The sequence below is a fragment of the Oncorhynchus mykiss genome, chromosome 4 (genome assembly GCF_013265735.2).
Source record: "Oncorhynchus mykiss isolate Arlee chromosome 4, USDA_OmykA_1.1, whole genome shotgun sequence".
NCBI classification, from domain to species: domain Eukaryota; kingdom Metazoa; phylum Chordata; class Actinopteri; order Salmoniformes; family Salmonidae; genus Oncorhynchus; species Oncorhynchus mykiss.
The window spans coordinates 25752602-25765597 of NC_048568.1; the positions used below are offsets into that span (position 1 = coordinate 25752602).

General features: G+C 45.2%; 1 protein-coding gene across 3 annotated transcripts in view; it reads left to right on the forward strand.

Moving 5' to 3' along the window:
- The first annotated feature begins 9288 nt into the window (after nucleotides 1-9288).
- LOC110522376 (SAM and SH3 domain-containing protein 1) overlaps nucleotides 9289-12996 on the forward strand; it is a 295924-nt gene continuing 292216 nt past the window's right edge. For 2 of the 3 annotated variants that reach the window (XM_021600727.2, XM_021600728.2), the window contains exon 1: nucleotides 9289-10930. In XM_021600727.2, the coding sequence (XP_021456402.2) occupies nucleotides 10424-10930 (507 nt within the window). In that variant the 5' untranslated portion in view covers nucleotides 9289-10423. The remainder of the gene's footprint in view (nucleotides 10931-12996) is intronic. The other variant, XM_021600731.2, reaches the window with a different exon arrangement.

Below are 12996 nucleotides of genomic sequence, written 5' to 3' on the forward strand. Positions count from 1 at the left end.
CTGTTATAACTGTCAGACAGTAGAGATTCATATAGCTGTTTGTCTCTGTGTTCGATAATCCATGTACCATCCATCATGTTATTTGTCACATGTCATGGGTGTGTCACACTGTCAGGGTTGACAAATTAGTAGATGGCATCAAGCTTTTCAAAAGAATGGTTTCTCAAGGGGATTCAGAACAAGAAACGGGATTTCCCACAATACATAGATTATCTGGAGTCTTGTGTTTGGTCCATAGATAGTTTCAGATTTCTGATCTTTCATTATTACTATACAACTTGAAATACCTAGTGGTCAGTCCCTCCAGGTCAGTCTAGATGTCTTGAAATATCTAGTGGTCAGTCCCTCCAGGTCAGTCTAGATGTCTTGAAATACCTAATGGTCAGTCCCTCCAGGTCATCTGGACAAGAGGAATACTTATGTGAGAATGCTGTTCATCGACTACAGCTCAGCATTTAACACCATAGTACCCTCCAAACTCGTCATCAAGCTCGAGACCCTGGGTCTCGACCCCGCCTTGTGCAACTGGGTACTGGACTTCCTGACGGGCCGCCCCCAGGTGGTGAGGGTAGGTAACAACATCACCCCGCTGATCCTCAACACTGGGGCCCCATAAGGGTGCGTTCTGAGCCCTCTCCTGTACTCCCTGTTCACCCACGACTGCATGGCCACGCATGCCTCCAACTCAATCATCAAGTTTGCGGACGACACAACAGTGGTAGGATTGATTACCAACAACGACGAGGCGGCCTACAGGGAGGAGGTGAGGGCCCTCTGAGTGTGGTGTCAGGTAAATAACCTCACACTCAACGTCAACAAAACTAAGGAGATGATTGTGGACTTCAGGAAACAGCAGAGGGAACACCCCCCTATCCACATCGATGGGACAGTAGTGGAGAGGGTAGTAAGTTTTAAGTTCCTCGGCGTACACATCACAGACAAACTGAATTGGTCCACCCACACAGACAGCATCGTGAAGAAGGCACAGCAGCGCCTCTTCAACCTCAGGAGGCTGACGAAATTCGGCTTGTCACCAAAAGCACTCACAAACTTCTACAGATGCACAATCGAGAGTATCCTGTCGGGCTGTATCACCGCCTGGTACGGCAACTGCTCCGCACACAACCGTAAGGCTCTCCAGAGGGTAGTGAGGTCTGCACAACGCATCACTGGGGGCAAACTACCTGCCCTCCAGGACACCTACACCACCCGATGTCACAGGAAGGCCATAAAGATCATCAAGGACAACAACCACCCGAGCCACTGCCTGTTCACCCCGCTATCATCCAGAAGGCGAGGTCAGTACAGGTGCACCAAAGCTGGGACCGAGAGACTGAAAAACAGCTTCTATCTCAAGGCCATCAGACTGTTAAACATTGAGTGGCTGCTGCCAACACACTGACTCAACTCCAGCTACTTTAATAATAGGAATTGATGGGAATTGATGTAAAATATATCACTAGCCACTTTAAACAATGCTACTTAATATAATGTTTACATGCCCTACATTATTCATCTCATATGAATACGTATATACTGTACTCTATATCATCTACTGCATCTTTATGTAATACATGTATCACTAGCCACTTTAAACTATGCCACTTTGTTTACATACTCATCTCATATGTATATACTGTACTCGATACCATCTACTGCATCTTGCCTATGCCGCTCTGTACCATCACTCATTCATATATCTTTATGTACATATTCTTTATCCCTTTACACTTGTGTGTATAAGGTAGTAGTTTTGGAATTGTTAGTTTGATTACTTGTTGGTTATTACTGCATTGTCGGAACTAGAAGCACAAGCATTTCGCTACACTCGCATTAACATCTGCTAACCATGTGTATGTGACAAATACATTTGATTTGATTTGATTTTGATTTGATGTCTTGAAATACCTAGTGGTCAGTACCTCCAGGTCAGTCTAGATGTCTTGAAATACCTAGTGGTCAGTCCCTCCAGGTCAGTCTAGATGTCTTGAAATAGCTAGTGGTCAGTCCCTCCAGGTCAGTCTAGATGTCTTGAAATACCTAGTGGTCAGTCCCTCCAGGTCAGTAGATGTATTGAAATACCTAGTGGTCAGTCCCTCCAGGTCAGTAGATGTATTGAAATACCTAGTGTTCAGTCCCTCCAGGTCAGTAGATGTATTGAAATACCTAGTGGTCAGTCCCTCCAGGTCAGTAGATGTATTGAAATACCTAGTGATTTCTTTCCCTCCAGGTCAGTAAATGTATTGAAATGCCTAGTGGTCAGTCCCTCCAGGTCAGTAGATGTATTGAAATACCTAGTGTTCAGTCCCTCCAGGTCAGTAGATGTATTGAAATACCTAGTGGTCAGTCCCTCCAGGTCAGTAGATGTATTGAAATACCTAGTGATTTCTTTCCCTCCAGGTCAGTAAATGTATTGAAATGCCTAGTGGTCAGTCCCTCCAGGCCAGTAGATGTATTGAAATACCTAGTGGTCAGTCCCTCCAGGTCAGTAGATGTATTGAAATACCTAGTGATTTCTTTCCCTCCAGGTCAGTAGATGTATTGAAATACCTAGTGGTCAGTCCCTCCAGGTCAGTAGATGTATTGAAATACCTAGTGGTCAGTCCCTCCTGGTCAGTAGATGTATTGAAATACCTAGTGGTCAGTCCCTCCAGGTCAGTAGATGTATTGAAATACCTAGTGGTCTTTTCATGTTTTCAGTTGGAGTTGTTTTGGTTCCGCTGTAGAAGAGTGTTGTTTGAATTTTCATGGGGACATTGGTGATTCTGATATTGCTTCAGCTATGTGATGTTTTTTCTCTCTCTTCAATCACCTTGTTTTAATTAAGAAGGAGAATGAATTCTGTAGAAAGAGAGCTAATCTTTATTAATTGGAATTTCTGAGCCGTTGGGTCACTCTGGGAATTGTTATAAAACATTCTCGGAAGCCACATGACAATCCATTTCTCATCAATTAGTCAGGAAACCTTCTCTTCCGCGTGAGCAAACACATGCACACATGCACACACACCGCACTGATCAAAATGTCAATCTGAAATGAAATATGAGTTCGAAGTCATGTTGTCTCCTTTCAGCTGGCAGATCTTCTAACTGCAATCTCTATTTCAAATATCAATATGCCTGAAAGGCATTATAAGTTTCTACTGTAAAGGTGTACAGTCTCTACACTAAGTTCAACTTGAAAGTTGTCTAGAACCACATTGGATTCCTCCTCTCTCACCTTGTCATTAGGCTAGCAGGGCAGAGCAGGGCAGTATACCTCCGGGTGCCATTGTGTTTTACGACTGGCCATAGATCACCAGGTGATGTATCCGTCGTCCGTCGTCTGATTGCTTTTCTCCAATATCCCAGAGTCAGCGATCCCCAACTCCTCTCGCACACACACACACACACACACACACACACACACACACACACACACACACACACACACACACACACACACACACACACACACACACATACACACACACACACACACACATATGCACACACACCCAGCCATACACATACGCACACACACCCAGCCACACACACCCAGCCACACACACATGCACACGCACACACACACTGCTCATCGGCTCTTCCAGCCTCTGGCCGGACCCTTGGCCTCTGGATTATCCCTTCATCTGTAATTAAACCCAGCCAAGGAGAACTGCTATGCTGCTACTGCAGACTGGAGAGTAAAAACTGGGACTCAGAGAGGGCTCCATGTTTCATCACAGTTCAGAGACAGCCTGTCACTGATCTCAGACAAAGGTGTGTGTGTGTGTGTGTGTGTGTGTGTGTGTGTGTGTGTGTGTGTGTGTGTGTGTGTGTGTGTGTGTGTGTGTGTGTGTGTGTGTGTGTGTGTGTGAGCGCGTGTCTGTCTGTCTGTCTATGTGTGTGCATGTCTATGTGTTTGTCTGTGTTTGTGTGAGTGTGTGTGTGTCTGTTTGAGTGTTTGTATGTCTATACATGTATGCTACTTCTATACTAGCTGTATGTAGAGGGTTTGTTTCATGCATGCTGTCCTTAATTACTGTAGATGATCTCCTATCTCTCAAAACGCCTCCCCCACTGTCGCAGTCACAGGTCACAGGTAAGACTGATGCTACAGTATTACACAACTCACTGCCAGCAGCCAACAACACAAACCCTGTCTGTCACTTCTTCCTCACTGGAAAAGTCTGTAGTGGGAAAGATAACAGTTTAAGACCTCAAATCAGTGTGATATTTTTTCACTCAAAACTCTCTGATGTATTGAAAGGACTGTAGAATTTGATGGGAGCACTTTAGTATAGTGGGAAATATGCTATTCTTTAACACAGAGACAGGGCTGTTGTTCTCTGCTGGTGTGTGATTGTGAGAAGGGTGTAATCCGACAGTGACTGTCTTAGTGAAGCTCCTGGTAAGATCACTATCCAGCTCTCTGATTGGACAAGAGTACAGGGACAACAGGTGATGACAAACATTCCCAATTACAATGCCAAAATGTAATCTTTCTCTTGGTCTAATCCCTTCCCTTGTGATAGTGGGAGTGGAAACAAAGAGGGGCAATTGGCTTCCACAGGTTGTGATTCTGATGGATTCTGTCTGAAAGATTGACAGCAGCTTTTGGCCCCCTGTGTGTTGTCAGGTGGCTCACTGCATTAACTCTACTCTGCCCTGAGCGATATAAGCCCCCCCCCCTCTCTCTGTCTTTCTGTCCCTCCTTCCCCTCTCCCTCCCTCTCTTTCTCTTTACCCACCCCTCTCTCTCAATTCAAGGGCTTTATTGTCATGGCTCTCTTTCTGTCCCTCCCTTCCTCTCTCTTCTCCCCTCCTGTTTAGGTAGGATACGGTGATATTAAGCTGCCAGGCAAGGGAGGTGAAAGCTGTGATCCTGACTCCTGACATGTGTGAATTACCAGTTGGTCTTTTGGGATTGGAACCCACCCAGCGTGTGTAATTAAAAGAGCATGAAGGCAGATCAAGTGCTTTCCTCAACTCCTAATTCAATGTTCCTGGAGGCTGCTAGAGAATCCACTGGGTGCCTTGTCTGAGAGTCCATGAAGCAGGATGGAAAAATATCCTCTTGTTTTGATAGTTCATCTGAGATTGACTGTGAGTGGAGGGTAGATAGCTGTCTCCTTTATCAGCAAGCTATTGTAGAAGGTAATAGATTTAGCACCCTATTATTTAATTTGACACTGAAGACTCTCCACCACCAGCCAGCCCTCAGCAAATTCATTAAAAACTGTTTAGGGTGTCAGGCACCCTCGCTGTTAAGAGCGTTGAGCCAGTAACCGAAAAGTCGCTGATTCAAATCCCTGAGCCATATATGTTAAAAATCTGTCGATGTGCCCTTGAGCAAGGCACTTAACCCTAATTGGTTCTGTAAATTGTTCTGGATAAGTGTCTGCTACAGGGATTACAGGAGGGAACTAAGTACACACCCCTGAGGGGCCCCAGTGTTAAGGATCAGCATGGCAGACGTGTTGTTGCCTACTCTTACCACCTGGGTGCGGCCCGTCAAGAAGTCCTGCAACTGGATCCTGGACTTCCTGAAGGGCCGCCCATCAGGGGTGTTTACTTAGTCTTGTGAGCAAGACAAAGGAGCTGATCATGGACTACAGGAAAAGGCTGTAGTGGAGCGGGTCGAGAGTTTCAAGTTCCTTGGTGTCCACATCACCAATGAATTATCATGCTCTAAACACATCAATAGAGTGAAGAGGGCAAGACAACACCTTTTCCCCCTCAGGAGACTGAAAAGATTTGGCATGGGTCCTCAGATCCTCAAAAGGTTCTACAGTTGCACCATCGAGAGCATCCTGACTGGTTGCATCACTGCCTGGTATGGCAACTGCTCGGCATCTGACCGTAAGGCGCTACAGAGGGTAGGGAAAACGACCCAGTACATCACTGGGGCCAAGCTTCCTACCACCCAGGACCTATACAATAGGCCAGAGGAAAGCCCATTAAATTGTCAGTGACTCCAGTCACCCAAGTTATAGACTGTTTTCTCTGCTACCGCATGGCAAGCGGTACCGGAGCGCCAAGTCTAGGACCAAAAGGCTCCTCAACAGCTTCTACCCTCAGGCCAAAAGACTGCTGAACAATTAATAAAATCGCCACCGGACAATTTACATTGACACCCCCCCACACACCTTCCTTTTTGTACACTGCTGCAACTCGCTGTTTATTATCTATGCATAGTCACTTTACCCCCACCTACATGTACAAATTACCTCAACTGACCTGTACCCCCGCATATAGCCTCGTTATTGTTATTCTTATTGTATTACTTCTCATTATTACTTTTTATTTTAGTCTACTTGGTAAATATTTTCTTAACTCTTCTTGAACTGCACTGTTGGTTAAGGGCTTGTAAGTACGCATTTCACGGTAAAGTCTACACTTGTATTCGATGCATGTGACAAATAAAGTTTGATTTGATGTTAATTTGCTAAATGACTAAAATGTAAATCTATTAAAATGTTTCTTACCCTATTTGTCTAACGTCAGCCCTGTATGTAGAGATGAAGCTGAGTCTGACAGAATCGAGTCAGTAATCACAGCCTATAATCACCCACTCTGGGAGCTCTAGTCTGTCCTGAGCAGCACCTGGAGATGCTGTTCTCCCCCAAAGCCTGTGATTGGATATCTTCTCCCACAATGAGGAGATCAGATACCAGGGAGCACAGCAGCACACCACCATGCAGCAGGGATTGAGAGAATAGTCCATATTCCACATGCATCTGTGTGGGAGGAGGTTAAGGACTGCTCAGATACTAACACAGCTCTCTTCTGATACCTCTCTCTAACACTCCACCATCCACTCTGAGTCAGATTGTCTTCTCCCTGCTCTGCCAATTTAAAGTCTTACCTTCACCTGTATGGATGGTAGAGACCCACCTATGAAAGTCAAAAGAACTGTCCAGCAACGGGCCTGACATGTCATTCATGGTCTTCTGTATAGAGGTGATTCTTGGGGTTACAAAGGGTTACAAAATGAGGTCAAGCAGAGCATAACCAGAGGTGTTTTACCTAGACACCTGTAGCAGAGGAGGACCCAACCTCTCAACCCTTACCTGAAAATGAAGAGGCACAGACAGTACTAATAGCATGGTAGAGGCCTGCATCCTGGCTGTCTCCTGTCTCCCCTCCCCTCTGGTTGTGTTTAATATTTCTGGCTTCTGTGAACCCGTCTGACCTACTCTCTCTTCATTAACACGACTCCCCCCCCCCCCCCCCCCACACACACACACACACACACACACACACACACAGTTCAAATCACCATCCCCACCACTACCAGGCTGTGCTAATATTGTCCCCCTTATTCCGTAGGTGGTTAGGTAAAGGTTAGATAAGCGTTTGTATATGTGGCCGAGGGCTTCTACCCTCCAGGGCAATGGTGATACACATCAGTGGTTCTGGAGGAGTAGGGCTTGTGCATACAATAGGAATGCCTTGTACAATGGCTTATACAGTTTGTGACTTGAAGACAATAATTATATTCACATAAATAATATCAGAGCTGTGATTCCATGTATGATTCTCTGTGCCTGGATTTTACTATATTGAGCTGATATCAAGGAAACTAGCTAGTCTATGTAGAAATACATAAATAGATGTAACCCAAGAGACAAAAGTGAACTAAATTGTGTTACTGTATAGATAGATGCAGATAGATGATGTGAGGTGAGGTGAGGTGAGGCACTCTATGTTCATTAGTACAGCCCTATGTATTGTGCAAATTCCCATGCAGTCTGGTAGCTGCTACTGCCTCCTGCCTCCTGCCACCTTCACCACCCACTGCTCTCTAACTGGGTAGCTGAGTAGCGGGTTGGAAACATGGTATTCCTGGCACTACCCACCCACCCAGCATGGCACGCACCACTGCCTGTTGCCCATATGCCAGTACGTGTCCCATAATCCCCTGTTTCTGTTACTGATCTAACGACATGTCACTCATGAAGGGTGACAGAGGACTTTAGGACAGGGAGGGGAAGAGGAAGTAAAATAAGCCCTGTAGATGAGTTAGAATCCTGGCTGTCAAGAAATAACTGTCTTTTTTCATTGGACATGATTGGTATAACATCTGCTAAACATGCGTATGTGACAAATACAAGTTACTGTAGAGTGATGAAAAGGATGAGGTCAGAGATTAACACACCCAAACAAACTGTCTCATGTCTAAGCATGGATGTCCGTCCCTCCTCTTTCCTATGACTCTCTTTCCAAATGGCAATATTATTATCTCTACACCAGCTCTTGGTTATATGTTCTGTGTTCTGTCTCTTGAAAATCCTCCCTCCAACACGACTCCCCCTAATACTCTGACTTGCATTTCTGCCATGTTTCTGACATGTTCCTGACTTTCCGCTCCAAGATGAGGCTATTTGAAATGCATCTCCTCTCCCCTGTCTTGTGTGTTGTGTTTGTACTACGCGAGCTGCATGTCATAATGGGCAGCACAGCTCAAATCCCTCCCAGGCAGCAGCAGAGTCTGTGGTGATTGTATCAAACTGACCTCTAACAAGCTGTCAGCTCTGGTTTGATAAAGCATGCATGTATCACTGCTGAGGGCCTGGCATCCACATGGAAAGTCACCGAGGACAGGTCTGTGCCCCCCCCCCTCCCTGTTTTTCCTTCCTCTCCAATATTGTCTCATCCGCTGGCTGATGCTGTCCTGTGGTGCATCCTCGGCATCCAGCAAGACAGGAAGGGGAGAGCACTGCACATTGGACTGGAGATAGGGAATCATGGAGAAAGGAGAGAAATAAGAGAAGCACAGTCTAAAGTGTCATATGGTCTTCCATGTATGGAAAGGGCCCAGTGGGTGTCCTCCTCTGTCTGCAGCAATTGAGAGGTTGAACAAAAACGTAAGCAAAAAGGGAGCTAACATTCAATATGGCCCTTAAGTGTTTAATTCCCTGGTTTGATATGGTGAGAGTGAGTCAGTGGAGTAGTCTGTGTTCTAGAGCCCTGTGTGAGTTAGCAAGCTGTTTCAGCTAGTGAAAGGACTATGGGCACTCTCCCACTCTCGATTGGTCCCTTTCTCTCCCTCCCTCGCTCTTTTTTTCTCTCTCTCTCTCCCACTCTCTCTTTGTCTAAAAAAGTAACAGCAACATCAAAACAAAGATCAGTTATTATGTGATAATTTGGCGATTACAATTTTTAGTTTAATCCTTTAATAAATACAACGAAGTAAAACCAGTATTTCAGTACCTCAACTGTTAGACAGGGGGTGCTAGTGCGTGATGAGAAACGAGTCCAGGGACATACTGAATGAGAGGGAGAGGGAGCGAAAGAGAAGGAGACACTGAGCGGAGAGAGAAATCACACAGAGTAGGAGAGACACGTGAATCAAACCAGAAACGAGACTGCTCATTTAAACTGTATGACAGGCGGATGGAATGCGCTCTCAGAGCATCTTGCGGTTAACTTTGGACTCAGTGTGGGGACTCGTTGACCGTGCGCGCATGGGTTCCGTGACAGGTTGTAAAGAAGGAATTCCAACACTATTTTTAAAGCCACACGCGGATCTGGGGGCGTGGACCGCTCGAGCACAGACCGTTTGGTTCGAGGAACATTTTAATGTGACTGTTGGATGTGGATTGTCGTACCGCTCTACAGGCTTGGAGTGCCCCGGCATACCCAAAGCATTTGGACACAACACGGTCCGAGCTGTCGCTCTCGTTGGTTCGGGATTGCTTTGAGTTTAAAATTATATTTTCTGTCAATTTCCCTGTCATTGGAATACGTACATTTTGCTCCGATTGAGGGTTTACAAGAGTGAGGGCGGCGTGGAAGGAATAGGCTACTACAGCGGGAGCAAAGTGTCTCCAAATGGCGCAACGTTGGAACGTTTATGATTACATATAACTAAACCAATTACTGAATACGGTAACACTTTCTAATCCGTCTAAATCTGGAACAATTCTTGGTTTTAAATAATGATTGTTTTCTTTGCCTAAAGTGATTGTTTACCGTGAACCTGGCATGTCAATATGGGCGAGTAACATCGATGGCAAATGACATCGGGGATTTGAGCGCTATCACTGCATCCACTGAACTCATCTCCGTCTGCAAATATTGGCATGTGTCAAAGGAAATCAGTGTATTTCGTTTCACTGACCTTTTTCACCAGACGGGGTTATTGGATGTTATCACAGAATAACGGGAGGCCATATATTCCATATTACCTATCAAAAATAATAGAATTTTGAACTACGTAGCCTACAGTTTAGGCTATTATTTTTGAGTCATGGATTCTAACATTTGCATTGTCCTTTCTTCGTGTGTTCCTGACATTTAGACTGCATTAATTGCGAAGATACTGCCATTTTCATTTGCATTTAACAATGAGATTTAAAATCCGTTTGGGGAAGTAATTATTGGTGGTGTTCTGTTCTGCTCTTTACATTAGCCTATTTACAGTAGCTACAACACCCAAACATGACAAGCACCGGACCTGTCATCGTGTTTGAGTGGCTGAAGACCCTCCAGCTCTCTCAGTATGTGGAGTCCTTCGTGGATAACGGCTACGATGATCTGGAAGTTTGCAAACAAATTGGAGACCCCGACCTGGATGCTATCGGTGTCTACATACCGCACCACCGGCAAAGGATCCACGACGCGGTGCAAAGGCTGAAAGACGATGATAAGGAGACTGCAGCGGGGCTGTATTTTACACTTGAGCCGATGCCCCCCGCGTCCGAAATGTGTCCTAGTCACCTGGTGGACCAGTACGAGTCTAAACTCCGGGGGTCCAAGTCTTGGACCGAACCGAATAGTGACCGGGTCGGGAGGAATGGGGGCGCGTATCTGGGCGCGCAGAGGAACCTGACGCTTGGAAACCGGAGGGAGCTGGTGATTTACCCCAAACTGAAGCTGAAGATCATGATTAGGGATAAAGTCATCAGAGATGGAGTCAACCTTGCCAGGCCACCATACTCAAACAAGGTGAGATCATCATCAAGACTATACCTCTCACTGGAAAGCTGTATAACCAATGCATACCATCATTATAACCGGTCCCATGTCATGCAAAGGATAATCAGTCATCCAAATCATTTTGAATCAGAGAAAGATGCTACTCATGATATAAATGTTGGGTTGGGTATGCTATATCATAGATATGCATCTCAGATCAAGTGGTTATTGTCTGAGCCATTGCTAGTTGTCAGGCCTCAGTAGAGCCCTGTCTGGCCCTATTGTCCCCTGGGGATGTGTCCTTGTCTGGCCCTATGTTCCCTTGGGATTGTGTGAGTTAGTGAATGTTGCCGTGGTGACGGCTGGCTGCTGTGGATCAATGAGCGGGAAGAGGAGGAGCCTTCAATCATTCTCTGATTTCCTGTAGAGAGAAACACACTTGGATGATTGATTAATTCACACTCACCTGTCTAGTGTTTTTCACCTGTCTGTCCAGACCCCAGACCTCTCTGAGGAGTTGGATCAACCTGCGTCATCGTGCTCATTTTGGCCCAGGCCAATTAGTTGATGAACGTGTGTCGTCATCATTGATTAGCAGCAGTCTAAATTGAGGGTGTCCATCTGGTTTTCTGCTGGAGCTCATTTGAGGAGGCAGATTGATAGCATCTTTATATCAGATCAGTGGCCTTACATCAGATGCTCAGCCTACTGAGGGCTCACTCAATGACCACTTTGTTAGTACAGAGAAGAAAGTGAGAGACACACACACACATACACATAGCTTTTGTCACCATAGCCGTGCAATGCAATGTACATTACATTTTTTGGGATACGATGAAAAAGATCAGTGTTTTATTCTACAGAGAGATTCTCCTGAGAGAAAATAGCATTTCAAAGGATTATCTCATGCACATGTTATTTCAAGGGTTTCCAATTGAATTGATCCTTAAATTTTGAAATCTTACAATGAACATGCAGACTTTATTTGGGATTTCAAAGTGATCAATATTAAAATTGCAGACTCTTAATTTGGGTGTTTTGTCATCACTTCTTCTGCCTCTTTGTATTCCTGGCATTATCCCTTTTCCTATAAATGGGAATCCCACAGAGATTTGGGATTTTTCCAGGACTATGGCTAACGTCACTTTGAAACAAATTGTTGTCTCCAGACGGTTAAAGGCTGTATTTATTTAGAGCCAAAGCTTCGAACACTGAGGCTTTGGAGGAGAATGAGCAGTTCAAGGTCTCTCTCTCACTCTCTCCGTGTGTGTGTGTGTGTGTGTGTGTGTGTGTGTGTGTGTGTGTGTGTGTGTGTGTGTGTTTGCTTGCTTGCTTGCTTGCTTGCATGCGTGTATACATACAGTATGTGAGTGTGAAACCCAGCAGTAGAGTGTTGAATGTGATCCAGGCCAGTAGTCTTCTCCTCAGGAGCGAGTCAATTGTGAGGAGCCCTCAATGATGGAACTGGGACCAGCTGGCCTCTGATTGGTCAGTGCAGGGTTCTTCTCTCTCTGCCCCTGAGACCAGACATGGTAGTCTCAACAAGGCTTACATAGTACATTAAATACAGCATAGATAAGCAAATGGCGGTTGTGTAGAAGGGTCAGTGTCTGGTAACTCTATGTTCACACTGCTTCTCTGTTTGTTTTTGTGCTTAATTTGTAGACACAGTACTTCATCCAGCACTGCTCAGTGATGATGCTCTGAAATGTCGTTGACTGCCACGTCCCTACGAGGCTATAGGACCATAAGCCAACACTTCACTACTAGGGCTCTGCTGGGAGACATTAATACCCATGATTCTTATCTAGACCACAGGGAGCCCTTGTCTGGGGGGGAGATAGAGAGACACAGACAGAGGCAGAGAGAGAGACACGTCTATGATTGCACAGTTCTGTATTTCTCATTGGAGAACAATACTAGCATTATTGATAGTGTTTGGTGTGTAATTGTTGTGTGCAGTGCAGTCATATTGCTTGCTAATGGCTACTTAGATTCTACACTTGTGCTTATTGATTTTCTTGGTTCCTTTTAATTCTTTCATTGCATTTTCCTGACTGAGAAGTGACATTGACACCATCAACGACAAATGCGTT